This window comes from Abramis brama (assembly GCF_963993115.1).
Source record: "Abramis brama genome assembly, chromosome: 4".
Classification (NCBI taxonomy): Eukaryota; Metazoa; Chordata; class Actinopteri; order Cypriniformes; family Leuciscidae; genus Abramis; species Abramis brama.
In genome coordinates, this window is record NC_139966.1 from 50,331,719 (window position 1) to 50,349,665 (window position 17,947).

General features: G+C 37.1%; 1 protein-coding gene and 1 pseudogene across 2 annotated transcripts in view; both read left to right on the top strand.

Moving 5' to 3' along the window:
- LOC311082253 (scavenger receptor cysteine-rich type 1 protein M130-like) overlaps positions 1-1,901 on the top strand; it is a 12,563-nt pseudogene extending 10,662 nt beyond the window's left edge. The window contains exons 14-18 of the transcript XR_014609589.1: positions 242-304; positions 469-543; positions 663-725; positions 1,040-1,102; positions 1,852-1,901. The product of XR_014609589.1 is annotated as a scavenger receptor cysteine-rich type 1 protein M130-like (transcript). The remainder of the gene's footprint in view (positions 1-241; positions 305-468; positions 544-662; positions 726-1,039; positions 1,103-1,851) is intronic.
- A 3,570-nt stretch (positions 1,902-5,471) lies between these two features.
- LOC311082254 (scavenger receptor cysteine-rich type 1 protein M130-like) lies at positions 5,472-17,458 on the top strand (the record flags this gene model as incomplete). The annotated part of the gene is made up of 14 exons (XM_084112985.1): positions 5,472-5,579; positions 5,843-5,984; positions 7,481-7,675; positions 9,141-9,437; positions 9,584-9,898; positions 10,294-10,593; positions 11,264-11,578; positions 11,722-12,036; positions 12,139-12,453; positions 12,544-12,906; positions 12,944-13,261; positions 13,661-13,963; positions 16,785-17,099; positions 17,193-17,458. The coding sequence occupies 14 exons, from the start codon at positions 5,472-5,474 to the stop codon at positions 17,456-17,458; spliced, it is 3,867 nt and encodes a 1,288-aa protein (XP_083969111.1).
- Between the last annotated feature and the right edge of the window lie 489 nt (positions 17,459-17,947).

Sequence of the window (17,947 nt, forward strand, 5' to 3'; positions counted from 1 at the left end):
ATTAGCAAGAGACATCAGTGATACAGATCTGATCCAATATTTTTCTCTCATTCACATCTAACTAATTAGTTTTAATTATGTATCAATCCACAAAAAACAACAGAACTGCAGGTGTATGTTAAAATAAATAAGATGATAAAAGATAAAAAAAGATGACCCTCTTTTCTTGCTCTATCACAGAGCTTTATGACTCAAAGGATTTGAGGATTCAGTCTCTTTCTGTTCTGTTCTCCTTTAACAGGAGGGAGTTTCATCTCTGAAGAACTGAATTCTGGGTATGAAGATGTTGATTCGCTTCTCTCAGGTTAGAGGTGATTTACAAACTGTAAAAAATAAATAAAAAAATGTATAGTGAAATTCACAAATTTCATTACCAGATGATTAAAATCATAAAGACCTCTCTGCCTGCATTTTATTTCTGCTAATATCTTTATTTTTCTGTATTCATATTTTGTTCTGATGTTGAAGAGAGGGGGAATGCAAACACATCCGGATACTATGAGGAAATCATCATTCATGTACCAAAACCAGATCGTGAGACAGGTGCTGGTTCACTTCTGTACTGTAGTTGTAGTTCTCTGTTATTCTACAGTCTACATATTAATTTATACATTCAAGTTTGTTTTGAGCTTGATGGCATTGATTTCATGTTAAATTTATAGATAACACACCAGAGGGCTATGATGATGTCATTACCAGTGGACAGACCTATGGTCCTGGAAAAGGTGTTTTTCCCTAATTCCTAAACTTAACAACTACCTTACTAACTATTAATAAGGAGTATATACTGTAAATATATAAAGCAATAAATAAATATATATATATATATATAATAAAATAAAAAAAAATCCACCTATATTATGTTATATTTAAGAGCGTGTGTGTGTGTGTGTGTGTGTGTAGTGGACACACCAGAGGATTATGATGATGTCATCATTAATGGACAGTGCTCTCAATGTGTAATGGGTGAGTCACACAACTTAATTTTTAATCTACATTAATCTACAAGATATAGTGAACATGCTTTTTTTTTGTAAAGAGGGAGATCAGGATGAGTATGATGATGTGTGGAGTATCACTGAAGATTTGAGAAACTTGTTAGGTAAGCTTTATGTCTTATTATTCCTACACTTATTAAATATATTGGAATATCTTTCATGTTAAAGATTCACAATTTACGAATTGACCACTTCATCAGTTTAAAACTGAATTGAAACTGAATTTTACATCTTATTACACACACACACTGTATATATATATACTGTATATATACTGTCAAAAGTTTGAACACCTCATTATTTAAAGGAGCCGTATGTAAGACTGTGGCCAAAACTGGTACTGCAATCACTTTCAAATTACTGTAGAGCGGTGTATCCCCTCCCCCTCCCCCCTGACTCGAGGTTGCCAGATAGGCTGCAGGATCCAGCACGAACGTTTGTAGCTGCAGCTGTGGTAACTAGAGCAGAGCTGGCAACCCGGATGCTGAAACACTACTGACTTCGTGATTGGTAGATAGGTGGAGGGTGGAGCATCAGGCCAAAACACATGACAACATCAACATCAGTTGAGGGCTGCAACTTCACTTTTTAAATGACAATATCCTGGCCGGACTACTGTTATCAGTGATATAAGTATTTGAAATAAAAATGATTTCGTAATGTCTAGTGACATATCAGGGCCTTTTTATGATTAATTGAAATACATTTCTTACATACAGCTCCTTTAATACATATTTTTGAATAAATTAAAGACACAATTATAAAATAATCTGAATAGTAATTTGCTGATTTTAAAAATAAATTTAGAAAAACTGATGCAATCACAAAATTGAACTGTTGCTCTTTAATGCAGACTATGATGATGTGGGGGAGGAGTCAAACGATGACAGAGAAGCTGTTTGACTCGATGGCCACACCCACTGCCACTGTTCATATCATCTTCTGGAATTTTTTATTTTTATTTTTATTTATTTAACAAAATACCTGAAATATTTGGCAACATTTTGAAACGATACTTTTAGAGTTCCCTTTGATCATTTCTAAGCATTGCTTATTGTCATGATTGCCACAGTTCAGGGTTATGAATCAGAGTCAGGGTTAAATCTTTTGACATTTAAACATTTATTTCCTCTTCCAGTGAGTTACAATACAAAAAATAGGTTTTCTGAACATTTTTGAATAAAACATTTATAAATAACCTGAAATATGATGTTTGCATAAATGATATTCAGTGTCTGTGTTGTTGTTGTGAAGTTGTACATTTACTCCAATAGAAAACAACGGTCCTAATAAGAACTCAATTGCATTACATTGTAGGATGAAATAAGTACACATCTCACCCAGAAAAGATGACTAAATATTACAAACTGTGTGTATTGAATATTTAAGCTAACAGCATTTTTGAAGAGAGAAATATCTTTCTCATTATTTGAGAGATCATAATGCTCTTCTACTCACGATTCCTGAATTGTTCTCAATATATAAACAATGTTAATTAAAGACTCTTTTAAGAATATCTGATTCATTATCTTGATTATTCTGTTGTTTGTCTTTGTTGTGATTTTTTTTTTTTATATATGGTTGACTTAATTTAATCTCTATTGTGATTTTCTTATGTTATCAAAACTGTTTTCTGTTAACTCGAAAAAAAAAAAAAAAAAAACCTTCAAAACGTATGCAGTCTAAGTATTACACTGACAAAATATAACTTGAAACAATTCATGCTGGTTTGTATTTAAACATGTCGGAGACTTTGAGATTATGCTTTGATTTATATAGACAGATAAAATGACCTTGGTAGCCCCTAATGACAGTTCAAACAGATCCATATGGAGCGAATTATGTGCCATAATTAAACAAACAAATCCAGCATTTTGCAAACAAACTCGATCTACTTCGCAAAGGAAAACTCGACTCGCAAACAAACAGAATGCAATGTGCAAGTACAAAGGTCAGTTTGAGTGAAAATGCAGTGGAGTAACAAATATACTGTTTTACGAACCATCCTACAAATTGCATGTAACCTTTGAACAAATACCAAATCTAGTGCATACAAATGCATATCTGTCTGTTATGATTGTGTGACACTTGGCTTTTTATGAGATCTCTCGGCTCGCTTTTCTCACAAATGTGTCCAGGCCATAGACTGTAATAAAATACACACAGAAACACACCCGTTCACCGGTCATTTTCAAGTTTCAAATCAGTGCCTCTCCCGGGAGACTAGCGCTAAATTAATCCTCTAGTTTAGCGCCATCTACTGTTTTAGAAGAGGAAGTTGCTGAACTGCATTTGTGAGAAAATCTGCCTGGACACATTTGTGAGAAAATCGAACCTCTCATAAAAAGCCAAATATCTCACAACAGACAGATATGCATTTGTATGCACTAGATTTGGTATTTGTTCAAATCTGACTGCACTGACAATATCGGTCTGAACTGAGCTGGATGATGACATCAGAATTGAACTCATTTCATAAATGATGAACTTTACACAATTATTGAACCGAACTAAATCAACATTGAACTGTTGTCTTTTAGAGCTGCTTTACTGCATCATTGAATCATCATTTCCTGTTTATCACGATAATTCTGTGAAACAACCTGTTAAGCGCTAATACAGATGATTAGGCCTACTGCATGTTACTTTCAAAATTTTTAATGGGAATTGATCATTTGTTGTGAGCTAAAAGTGTCGTCTTCAGAAATCCTGTCAAGAGTCTTTCTGAGCTCAAACTGCTCCAGTCTGTTTGCTGCTGCTGCTGTCTCTTTCACGGCTGCAATACTAATGGTCAATTCAGACACACACACAAAAAAACAACATCATAGGTTTCACTTAAATTGTGGTTGATAGAATTGCAAATGTGAAAGACACCTATTATTCATTTTTGCCTCATGTCCTCCAACTCCTCCCCCATCGTCCACTCTCACTCTCTTTGAGCCAACACTCATTAATGCCATGATTAACCAATCTTAATCAAGCATGACAGAAAGGCTAAAAGTAATCTATATCAAACAGTCAAATTAATGTTTTTATTTATTTAAATCATGGGCCCGTTATCATCATATACTTGTTATTGTTAATTTATTTATGTAGGCTATGCATAATATGAATAATTATTTAATTATAGGAGTCAAATTAATGTTTTAATCATGAACACCAAAAATTGTATAATGTTGCGTTGCTGTTGTTATTGTCAAATACTTATTTTAAGTATTTTATAATTATTTTTAAGTATTTCAAATACTTATAGTTGCATTGTTATTTTAATAATTATTATTATTATCATGTATTTATGCATAATCATTTTCATAATAACTTACAGGTTCTAGTAAATGTGTGTGTTTGTCCACAGACAGGATGAGGCAGCTGAAAGGTATTATGGGAAGGCAGCTGATTTAAGACCTGGGGCCGGTTGCATAAACTTATTAGACTTACAAGGAGGTTATTTGGTCGAACTTGAATCCGAAAAGTAAGACTGATTAGCAGTAATTAATTGTTTTTGGTCAGACTAGTTCTTAAGACACAGTCTTAACTTAACAGCTCCTGATGCAAGTACCTTCTTACCTTGCATAAGGCCTTAATCTTTTTCATACATAAATTGCAAAGTTCAGATTTTCTGAAGCACTGTCTTTTATCATATATATTCCCTCTGCTATTTTAGAATGTCAAATGTCATTCTTAATTATTATTAAAAAAAATCATATATTTTAAGATTTCTGTTATATTCTATAACAGTTTAAACATTAAGGAAATTAGCTGTGGCGCACATCCCTAGTTGTTAGCAGAGATTGGCAGTATTTTAATTGCATGTATTTGAAATATGTATTTAATTACTTTTAAATATTTAGTAATTTGAATTTTCCTCAACAAAAATACATGAAATGTAATTTGTAATTAAATACTTTGAGGGACTGTAATTTGTATTTAAAATACTTAAAATACTTATTTAAATATATAATTTTATTTAGCATATAACTTTCATCACCAGGCTTAATAGGACCATAGACATATAAAATACTACTAAATTGCCTATCACAGTCTCAGAAGTGAAAGGCGTGTAAACTTATATAACAGTGCATGAGAGACTACATTAAATATGTATTTTTTGTGTTTCCATTTGCTCAAATAGCAAAAGAAAAACGCCACAACAGAGTTTTCACAACTTTCAAAAAGAGTAAAAAAAAAAGAGAGATTGATAATTGCAGTCAGAAGAGAGAAATGTCAACTTTCACAGCCGCTGTTTTAGAAACACCCCCAGAGCAGCGTTAAGTAGTTTTTTTTGTAATATAATACAAATTAAGTGTGAAATGTACATGCATTTAAAAAAGATGAGAATTATCTTGAGAAAGTGATGAGATGTTTCACAAAAATACATTTTAAGGAGAATGTATTTTTTGCCTCTTTTAAAAAAAAATGCTATTTGACAATAATATTTAATTTAAATAGTTGAGTTTATTACATGTTAATATCATGCTAACATATGCATACACTAATATCACAGTTATCAGTGCTTTTATCTCTTCACTGCAGGTGTTGGGCTTTGATGCTGTAAATAAACTGGAGAGTTTCCTGTCTCCTGTAAGTCAAGTGTGTGTGTGTGTGTGTGTGTGTGTGTGTGTGTGTGTGTGTGTGTGTGTGTGTGTGTGTGTATTTCTGCATCCCCTCAGTCTTGATGGGTGGGGAGGAGGAGGAGTTCACAGTTATATATATATATATGGAGAAAGTCATAAAAGCCTGGTCTGATTTGTCACTGAAGTTGTTTGATGATTTCCTCTGTTCTGTCTAATAAGGTAACAGCGAGTGTGATTGGAGGGTTTTGAACCTCTTTCTCTCTCATTAAGGGGGCTGAGAGAGGACGCCTGTACTTCTGTATCATCAGTGCGGAGAAGCTTGTACTGGATGTTGAATTAATCAAGCAGAGAGAGATGGAGAGATGCCTGACACTCATTTTACTGTCTTCAGTTATAATACTCATCACAGCTGGTAAGTACACATGAAATTAAAGAGATTGTTGTTGTTTTTTTGTTGTTATTTATTTATTTATTTTAAATGAAGGGCTATGGTTATGTTATTTAAGATCTTAAAATTAAACTATACTGTAATGTGTTTTTTTAGATGCCTGTGTAATCGCATTGTCACAATATATTGAATGTGCTCCTGTGTTTAACAGGCAGTTTATCTCTTTCTCTTTCTCTCTCTGTCTCTCCAATTTATAAAGAGCTACAAATAAGTTTTACATGAGTGTCTTCTTTTTTATTCAATATAATATATTGTTATCAAAATAATATTAATATTTATTTATTGAAACCCCAAGAGGCTGTTATTGTAGTTTTTTTGTCTTGTTGTCTTGTGATCGCAATTATATTTTTCATGTGATATCAACATTGTAAATGTTGTCTCAATCTTCTGTTATCTAAAAAATCATACATTGATCACCTTTTCTCTGGTTGAAAACGATTTAATCGCCATGTGTCAAACATTATTCTAGAACCATGCAGGCATCTCTGTCCCTCGAGTTGGGTGGCCGTAAAATTGATCACACATTTGGAGTTCTGATTTGATAAACATTGATTTGGAAATATTAGTGACAGACATGTTAGCTTGAGCAAGTCCCATTAACATTTTTATAAAAAAAAGAAAAAGAATCACTCATTCATAACCCAGCAGGATAAATGCTGTATTATGTTATGTCAAGAAGTTGTGATCAAGAAAAAAACTAAAACTAAAGGCCTTTTATAGGGTTACAATGTTAGTGTCTTAAACAATGCCAAGACCTCAGCTACAGAAGAACTATATAGAGGGAAAATATATATTAAAAGAATACACCAGGTTTAATATAGTTTAAGCTCAATCAACATAATTTGTGGCAAATATTTTTTTCTGTAAGTTTTAAGTTTTAGCTATAAGTTTTCTGTAAACTTTAAAATACTCACTGTCTCAATAATATTGAAACAAGACGTGAACAAATATGCGTTAACATGACTATAGTGTGGGACAAAAATGATTACTAACCTTTTCTGTGCAAAGTTATTTCCAGTTTTAAACTTTGTTTCCATGACAACATAATGGTATAAACCCAGTAATTGTTTTTAACTATTTACAGCTGAAACAATAATACATTTTAGGATAATTGAAACCCTAATTTTTTTTAATAAAAGGAGGGAGTCAGCATAATATTTTTTTTGTTAATCAACACACCTATGATGTTGATTGAGCTAAACTTGTATTGAACTCTGAATATTCATTTTAAAAACTCAGACATATGTGTCCAATTTCCCAGTTGTCCCACTTTGTAATGCTGTAAATTGAACTCTCATCCCTTCATCTTTCATCTCTCATTGTTACTGCTTAATATTTAGACTGTGTGAATGTGAGGCTGGTTGGTGGTCACAGTCGCTGTGCTGGTAGAGTGGAGGTTCTTCATAGAGGTCGGTGGGGAACAGTGTGTGATGATTTCTGGGATTTGGCTGATGCTGCAGTGGTGTGTAGAGAGCTGGACTGTGGAGAACCTGTAGATGCTCTGAGTGATGCTCATTTTGGACCAGGATCAGGAACAATCTGGATGAGTTTTGTCATGTGTACTGGATCAGAGTCAACACTGAAGAACTGTGGGTCAAAAGAATGGGGTAAAAGCACCTGTGATCATACTAATGATGCTGGGGTCATTTGCTCAGGTAAAGTATTTTACATATTAAAATTCATATGCGCTTCCAGATTGGATTCTAATTTTTAAAGAAAAGTTTTAAAATGTTGACTTCAATAATAAATAAATTTTATATTTATGTTTGTTGTGGTTTTCTTTTGTGTTTTTACTTTATTTATTCATTATAAGACTAAAAATAAAATGGCTTTGATGTACAAATCATTATCTTGAAGCCCCATAAATAAGCCATGCTTTTGTTGATCTGTGTTGTTCTTTCAGAAGTCCGGCTGGTTGGAGGTTCTCGCTGCTCTGGGAGGTTAGAGATACTTCATGATCAGTCGTGGGTTTCAGTGTGTGACGCTGCCTTTGACCAGCAGGATGCAGAGGTTGTGTGTAGAGAGCTGGACTGTGGGGCTCCTGTACAGGTGCTGGGAGAAGATGCTTTTGGCAAAGGAGACGCTCAGATGTGGACACAAGAGATTCAGTGCAGAGGAAATGAGTCTCAGATTCACCTCTGTCCAACATCACCGTTAGATCAAAACAACTGTTCTCATGAGCACAACATTGGTTTGCTGTGTACTGGTAACAGTTCAAATTACAACAAAGCACATTTCATTTCATTTTATTATAACAATTTAAATTTACAATAGCCTTTTCTCTTACATTCATAGACATAAGAAATGTGAGACTGGTAAATGGCAGCAGTCGCTGTGCTGGTAGAGTGGAGGTTCTTCATAGAGGTCAGTGGGGAACAGTGTGTGGAGCTGGTTGGGATTTGGCTGATGCTGCAGTGGTGTGTAGAGAGCTGGACTGTGGAGAACCTGTAGATGCTCTGTATGATGTTCATTTTGTACCGGGATCAAAACCGTTTCGGATGAAAAATGCAATGTGTACTGGATCAGAGTCTACACTTAAGAAATGTGGATTCATACAACCAACTGATCTTGATGTGTGTCTTGATAAGAGCGCTCAAGTCATTTGTTCAGGTAAGCTAAAGCTAAAAATCCTGTCTTAATGTACAAAACAATCGCACCAAAAGCAGTCATAATTTCATTTTTTTGGACCATTTTCCAGCTTCTTTTTGACAGCACAAACTGTTAAGGTCAGACTGTAATAATCAGAGACCTTGTTAAAATTTAGAAACTTGTTTCTAACTCTACATTCTAATGTAATTCTTCCCTAATAGGATTCATTCATAGACATTGTTGACATGAAAATGTTGAAATGTGGGCAGTCATGTAATGCATTTAGATTTTTACAGTAACAATAACTATACACTGTTTTGTTTATGAGCTGTTTTTGTAGGTTACTTTCAAGTCCTTTTGGACTGGGAAAAGGTTTTGCTGACATGTATATGTTTTCATAATAAATATATTTTATTTCAGAAGATAAAGGAAAATATGATTTCTCGTTGATTGATATATTGATTATATGACTGACTCATTATTGAAGTTCTCTAACTTTAAATTTAGTTTTTTCCTTTGTTGTTCTTTCAGAAGTCCGGCTGGTTGGAGGTTCTCGCTGCTCTGGGAGGTTAGAGATACTTGATGATCAGTCGTGGGTTTCAGTGTGTGACGCTGCCTTTGACCAGCAGGATGCAGAGGTTGTGTGTAGAGAGCTGGACTGTGGGGCTCCTGTACAGGTGCTGGGAGAACATGCTTTTGGCAAAGGAGACGCTCAGATGTGGACACAAGAGATTCAGTGCAGAGGAAATGAGTCTCAGATTCACCTCTGTCCAACATCACCATCACATGAAAACAACTGTTCTCATGAAAATGATGTTGGACTGGTGTGTGCAGGTTTGAGCCTTTTTTAAATAAACTGAAATCAAATTTAATGTTCCCAAAATCTACACTAAATATTAGTAAATTGTATCATATTTTTCCTCATTCTTTCCTTTTGTCCATATGTCTTTACTCCCTCTTTATTTATTTTATAGACAATTTGAGAGTAAGGTTGGTTGATGGTCACAGTCGCTGTGCTGGTAGAGTGGAGGTTCTTCATAGAGGTCAGTGGGGAACAGTGTGTGATGATTTCTGGGATATGGCTGATGCTGCAGTGGTGTGTAGAGAGCTGGACTGTGGAGAACCTGTAGATGCTCTGCGTGATGCTCATTTTGGACCAGGATCAGGACCAATCTGGACAAATCGCAAGTTATGTTCGGGATCAGAATCTACACTGAAGAACTGTGGAACAGTAAATTGGGGGGTTTATGACTGTGATCATACCAAAGATGCAGGAGTAATCTGCTCAGGTAAACTGCTCCAAACCCTGCACTTTTTTTACATCACTGATAATTCAACTGCCTTAAAGGGAAAGTTCAACCAAAAATGAAAAATCAGTCATCATTTACTTTGTGTCTTTTCAAAACTCTATGACTTTGTTCTGTAGAGCACACACTGTTTTTTTTTTTTGTCATAAAAAAAGTTATTATATTTAAAAGACTACCAGGATATTCTGTAAAATTCCCCTTTTATGTTCCATAAAAAAAAAGTCAGATGATATGGATTAACATGAGAGATTGAGTAATTTGACTATTTTACTCCTTTCACATTAATAAGTGGTGCTTTATGGTAGAACAATAATGACAAGAATTACACACCTTTAGATAAACAAAATAGAAACGTTTCTTATCTCTTGCTACTTCAGGTGTCAGGCTTATTGGAAACTCGAGTTGCTCTGGGAGGTTAGAGATACTTGATGATCAGACGTGGGTTTCAGTGTGTGACGCTGCCCTTGACCAGCAGGATGCAGAGGTTGTGTGTAGAGAGCTGGACTGTGGGGCTCCTGTACAGGTGCTGGGAGAAGATGCTTTTGGCAAAGGAGACGCTCAGATGTGGACACAAGAGATTCAGTGCAGAGGAAATGAGTCTCAGATTCACCTCTGTCCAACATCTTTATACAAAAACAGCTGTTCACATGATAATTACCAGGGGCTGATCTGTGCTGGTGAGTTAAAAGAATATAGTAATATCATATCTTTTACTATAGGGTGCATCTCAGTCAGCTTCATATTTCACAGTCAGAACAATGACCAAGGAGCCAGCCATTTTAAGATCTGTCTCAATCACAAAATCCTTTAAATTCACTGGAATGTTCGCTCCCTAAAAATCTCACAATGCACAAAAACTAAAAACTAGATGCTCATTACGTTCCCATTAATGGAAATTCTGTTAAGTGCAAAACAAATCGCACAAACCAACACAATATCATCATGACATGCGATAGAAGATCTGAAAAGACAAATCGTAATTTAAATATATGTCAGTATAAATATCACTAGATAGGTAGTGAACAGTGTAGTAAATATTTATAATTAAAATTTGGCTAAAATGTTTCAGATATATATATATATCAACAATCAAAGTATATTTCATAACATACTTTAAAGAGCATAAAAAATGTCAGAAAGATGTTATGTGTATTGTTAATAAATACCAGTGGTGACGTTTTACACAAGCACCTATCACCGGGAATTGAAAAATCAGTGTCCAAATGTGTAGTGAGCCAGTGTGCTATACCAGTGCTGAATTTGTGTACACAATATACTGATATACACAAACTAGTGTGCTTACGGAGATGCACCCACAGTCTCTATCTGTATTTTTCTGTCACTTAGATAAAAAGAATGTGAGGCTGGTTGGTGGCAGCAGTCGCTGTGCTGGTAGAGTGGAGGTTCTTCATAGAGGTCAGTGGGGAACAGTGTGTGGAGCTGTCTGGGATTTGGCTGATGCTGCAGTGGTGTGTAGAGAGCTGGACTGTGGAGAACCTGTAGATGCTCTGGGTGATGCTCATTTTGGACCAGGATCAGGACCAATCTGGATGAGTGGTGTGTTATGTACTGGATCAGAGTCAACACTGAAGAACTGTGGGTCAACAGGATGGAACGTACATGCCTGTACTCACAATTTAGATGCCGGTGTCATCTGTTCGGGTGAATAATTTAACTGATTGCCCATTAATTTGTTGTGACATAAATAATATTTTGTTTGGAAAACTGTTTGTATGTTTATTGTATTTAACTATCAAGCATTTGTTTCTGTCTACTGTGCACTGTCCTTCCTGTAATATTAACAGATCATCAAGCTTCCAGACTCGTTAATGGATCTCACCTGTGCTCTGGGAGGTTAGAGATACTTGATGATCAGTCGTGGGTCTCAGTGTGTGACGCTGCCTTTGACCAGCAGGATGCAGAGGTTGTGTGTAGAGAGCTGGACTGTGGGGCTCCTGTACAGGTGCTGGGAGAAGATGCTTTTGGCAAAGGAGACTCTCAGATGTGGACACAAGAGATTCAGTGCAGAGGAAATGAGTCTCAGATCTCATTTTGCTCAATTTCATTATCACACAAACAAAGCTGTACCAGTGACTATAATGTGGGCCTGATCTGTTCTGGTAAATTATAAATATTCAGTGTCTCTTTGTTTGTATTTAAACAGTATATATTCTCTGTCAGCTGCATTATACTTTATTTTAACCTCTATGTTCTTTATTCAGGTTACACAGATTTCAGACTGATGAACGGTTCAGACTCTTGTTCTGGAAGAGTGGAGCTTCGGTTCCTCAGTAAATGGGGCTCAGTGTGTGATGCATGCTGGGATATGAGAGCTGCCAGTGTCCTCTGTAGACAGCTGAATTGTGGGATTGCTGTGTCTGTTGTGGGATCAGACTGGTTTGGAGAGGGAAGTGGTGAAATCTGGGCTGATGTGTTTGATTGTGACGGGAATGAAACAAAACTCTCAGAATGTTCCGTCTCTTCATGGAGTCGAGCTGAATGTTCTCATAGACGAGATGTTGGAGTCATCTGCTCTGGTAAACTTATTTGACACTGAGAGCATTATGCTCTTTTTCACCATGTTATGACAATTCTTATTTTAGTAAAACATGAGATCTTCTCCTCAGATTCCTCTCTGGCTGTTCATGACGGTCTGGTGCGGTTGTCTGGAGAGAGACAGTGTGAGGGGGAGCTGGAAGTTTCCATCCATCAGGTCTGGAGGAGAGTTCTGCTGGACTCCTGGAGTCTCACTGAATCCTCTGTGGTCTGCAGACAGCTGGGCTGTGGCTCTGTGCTGAACTTCTCCGGCTCCTCTTCATCCAGTCCTGAACACAGTCATGAGTGTGTGACGGGCTTCCAGTGCTCTGGGAGTGAAGCTCATCTGGGGAACTGCAGCTCTCCACAAACTCTCAACTGCAGCTCCACACAACAGCTGTCAATCACCTGCCTTGGTGAGAACAACAACATCTGGGCAGATTCTTCAGTTGTTAGTGATCAATAATGTGTTTTTCTCTCTCTGAATATCAGGTCGCGGGTCCATCAGGCTGGTGGGTTCTGGGGGAGACTGTGCAGGGAGGCTGGAGGTTTTTCACAGCGGCTCATGGGGGACAGTGTGTGATGACTCCTGGGATATTAAAGATGCCCATGTGGTGTGCAGACAGCTGCAGTGTGGAGTGGCCCTCAGTAACCAGCAGGTACCAGCCTGGTTTGGTCCTGGTTCTGGACCCATATGGCTGGATGAGGTGGAGTGTGAGGGGAATGAGACGTCCCTGTGGAACTGCTCTTCTCCAGGCTGGGGGAAACATGACTGTCAACACAAGGAGGATGTAGGAGTCGTGTGCTCAGGTAAACATTTCAGTGTTGTGAAAAATTGTTATTCAGTAATATATAAAATCTAAAATATAGTCTGGGAATATCTAACATTTTTCAGTTACACATACAGGGGTTCTATGTCTCCCATTATGTTGCGTGGATTGCAATATTTTATGTACAGCTGTGCTGTTGCTCTGCTAATTCAGCCTTCTCACATTCTCCTCTTGCTGATGGAATGTAAAATCAGTGAAGATTGTCCACCAGATATATATACAAGTAGGAATATAGGCATTAAACCTCCAACACTTTATTGGCCAGTGTTTCAGTTTCATTGTCCAACCCCTGTATATATGTAATGTTACCTGTATGTGTTTGTGGTTGAAATGAATGGGGTTGGATGATATCAGAGGTTGTGTTCATGTTTCCATCTAGAGTTTAAAGAGATCAGGTTAACTGAGGGCTGTGAAGGGAATGTGGAGGTTTTCTACAATGGATCCTGGGGAAATGTGTGCTGGAACCAGATGGACAGAGAGACAGTGAGTCTGATCTGTCAAGAGCTGAACTGTGGAAGATCTGGTGCTTTTTCTGATTCTATCCCAAGACTGGAATCAGCTCGTAACTGGCTGGATGAAGTCAAATGTCGACCACATGATTCCAATTTGTGGCAGTGTCCATCTTCACCCTGGGGACAGAATGACTGTGGTGAAGATGAAGTGGCCCAAATCACCTGCTCAGGTAAGACTGATTTCCATTGCAATTTCCATCTCTAAAAATACAACAATCAGTTAACATTATTGAGTGTATAAACAAAATGTGTATATATAATATTTAATTTACTTGTGATTACAGAACAGGAGAGACATGAGTCCCCTAGAAGCTATTTGTCATGCTCCACATCTCCACATCAGAGACAGTGTTCAGGTAAGTTAATTTGATTTAGAAGAACATAAAAACCCTTACGAAAAATAAGTATACTTCAAGTTAATTTTATAAAGTATACTTAAAGGACAAATCCAGTGAAAAATGAACCTGGGGTTAATTAACACATGGTTACCGAGTCGATCGTTCCCTGCGATGCGTTTTCATGAAAATCGAATGTATAGAGTTTTATCTTTAAAAACAGATTAGCTCATAACACTAGTATATGGGGCACAGAGTAAGTAAAAGTAAATCGCTAGTTAATTCCACTAACAATGCTCAAAATAGCCTCACACTAACACGGTAGCATAATGAGGGTCCCTACATGCAAACCGAAGCATTGAGAACTTTGTAAGTGTACAGACAGTTTAATAAGAAGATACTTTATAAATACAGTACATTACGCGTTTACATGCAGGATCCATCTTGGAAAACAGTCTCGACTAATCGAGTCACGAACGGCATGCTAAGTGAGCTGGTTGATAGGAATTACGTTTGTGAAATCTAACGTAGCACGCGTTCGTGGCTCGATTAGTCGAGACTGTTTTCCAAGATGGCTCCTGCATGTAAACGCGTAATGTACTGTCTTTATAAAGTATCTTCTTATTAAACTGTCTGTACACTTACAAAGTTCTCAATGCTTCGGTTTGCATGTAGGGACCCTCATTATGCTACCGTGTTAGTGTGAGGCTATTTTGAGCCTTGTTAGTGGTATTAACTAGCGATTTACTTTTACTTACTCTGTGCCCCATATACTAGTGTTATGAGCTAATCTGTTTTTAAAGATAAAACTCTATACATTCGATTTTCATGAAAACGCATCGCAGGGAAAGATCGACTCGGTAACCATGTGTTAATTAACCCCAGGTTCATTTTTCACTGGATTTGTCCTTTAAGTAATGTTCAAGTATATTTTTAAGTATACATTATGCAGTAAGTATACTAATGTCAATATGTACTAGTAGTAAACTTGTAAGTGTACTATTTTAATACCGCTTGGGACTAAATTGGCCCACTTTTAGTATATAAAAGTATATGTTTAAGTGTACTATAAGTGTAACAGTAGTAAACTTTACGTGCACAACTAGTTCATAATTACGTTTCTCATTTGTACTGCAATTGAACTTATGGGTATACTAGTAGTTTACTATTTTAATACTTGTAGCACATTTTTAGTTTATGAAAGTACATTTTGAAGTATACTCTAAGTAAACTATTAGTTTAGTAGTTATATACTACAAGTTTTCTTTAAGTGAACTTAACATAATATATATATATATTTTCTCGATTATGTTTTTCAGTGGTTGTATATCAGGCATGGACACGTTTGTGTGCATTTTGTTTTGTAATTTAACCGGAACGAATAGAGAGTCTCTCCACAACGGATTGAAGCGCGCGTCCGAGTGAAGACTGTGCGCGAGCCACAAACAAACACAGTATCTGCGCCACTGATCGCAGCGGCAACGAGCACTTTGATCACTTGATTTCAAAAACAACACATTTCAGCGCTAGATCGCCTCTTATTTGACAAACGAATGAAATTAATGCTCTGGTAGTTAACTGGAGATGTTTTGTTTATTTGTATTGGTACATTCGTGCCGCGAGATGTTTCAAAAGTGGTGGGGACAATATCGACCTTAGCAAAAAGTGGTGGGGACATGTCCCACCCGTCCCACCCGCAAATTACGCCTATGCCTACAACTCTTGGGAGACATTCTCGTCAGTGCAGCAGCTGTCAACTCGATCAGGGCAGGGCTATGTTGAAACGGCAGTGTCTGTCAACACTCGTGGGCGGGGCCTGTGCTGTAGTGACGTCACTAAAACAGCATTCTGAAAACAGGTCGTTGGGAGACACTGCTGATGATTTATGGGGATTAATAAAAAAAGAGTGAGTGGATTTTATAACTATTGGGTGGTTGTGTACACACACTGCCACCACACATTTATGTCCAAACAGCATGCAAAAGTGAATTTTGCATAATAGGGGACCTTCAAGTCAATGGTGGGGAAAGAGTAAAGTAGAATTAAAGTAAATTCCTATGTACACTACCAGTGGACTAGTCTACTCAAAAATTCAGATACACAGAATTAGAAACATATCTGTTTTATATCAATATTTTAATCAATATTTTCAAACAATGTAAGTTTCATAAGACTGTTTATGAAAAACTATGTAAAAAAAAAAAGGTATATTTAATAGGCTACTCGATCAAAAGAGTTAACACAACTACAAGCCAAGTATACTTTGAATACTTAATTATACTTTTAAGTATATCTCGATCAAAAAATTGAGTACAAGTACAGGCCAAATATACTTGGACTTTTCTCTCAGTATAAGTCAAGTACACTAAAGTGTAATTTTAAATATATTTCTGAGAAGTACATAAAGTATATTTTTGAGAAGTATATAAAATGTAGACTGAAAGTATGCTTTCTTATTTTTAGTTTAAAAGAAGTATACTAAGAGCACACATGAATAAACTTCTTTTTCGTAAGGGAATCATAACAGCCATATGTGTTGTATGTATTTGATTTAGTTCTGGGGAACCAAGAGGATTTAATTTCACTCCACAGATATACCTGTAGGTGTTTCTGTCTTGACAGAACTCCGTTGGCCAATAACTTGTCTGTGATTTAGATCATGTTCCTCTCAGACTGAGTGGAGGTTTGGGCCGGTGCTCTGGGAGGCTGGAGGTGTATCATAACGCTGTGTGGGGTTCAGTCTGTGCTGATCTGTGGGACATCAGCGATGCTCAGGTGGTCTGCAGGCAGCTGGGTTGTGGAGCAGCACTGAGGGCTGATGGGAATTCAGTCTTTGGTGCTGGCGAAGGTGTTGTGTGGCTGAACAGAGTCGAGTGCAGAGGGAATGAGATTCACCTGTGGGACTGTCCTCTCTCCCTGAAGAACCACACTGACTGCTCCCACAAAGAGCACGCTGGACTCACCTGTGCAAGTCAGAGCAAAACATCATCATTTTCACATAATTTTAGTGCTTATAAAATGTGTGTATTTGCTTTTTCCAATGTGTTTGTGTCTGTTTTGCCAGATTTGTCAGTGTCCACTACTCCTGCCACAACAACATCAGCTTCTCCTCCAGTTTCTCAGACAGTGCGCTCAACATCAGTCACTCCTCCACAAACTCCTCCAGTGTCTCTCTCTGTGCTTGTGGTTGTACTGGGAGTTTTGCTCTTACTGCTCGTAGTGCCACTGCTTATACTGATTCAGCAGAACAGAGTGATGAGGAGAGGTAGGAGAGATCCAGAGACTGTCATATTGTGTGTTATTCAGTGTGTGATCAGTCATGTGTTGTGAACTGACAGCAGGTTTGTCTGTCTACACTCACAGCTCTCTCTAAGAGGAGACACAGGACGAAGACTGAGGCCGTTTATGAGGAGCTTCATCACAGACCCACTAATAGACACAGTGTTTTCACTCAGAGGGGTGAGTAAATATCTTAGTGCTTGATTTGTCGTGATCAACAGACTCATCACTGAATTCAGAGGGGTAAGAGGAGTAAATCACAGATTCATCTGTGTGACCTTGTTTGTGTGATGATTAAGGGTTAGTGTTATATTCAGGTGTGAGTCAATATTAGAGTCAAGAAGGAATGGATTTCCTTAGATTAGTATGAGCTGAACTTAAAGATGGCACCACAGATGGCTGCCTTGTTTTGGAGCTCCTCGGTGTTTGTTTTTATTGATTGTTTGTCCTGTCTTCAGTCAACTTTACCTATAACTTTTATGAGAGACAAACTGCTGGACATTAGACAATGCACCCCCCCCAATCTTTTTGGACATTTTA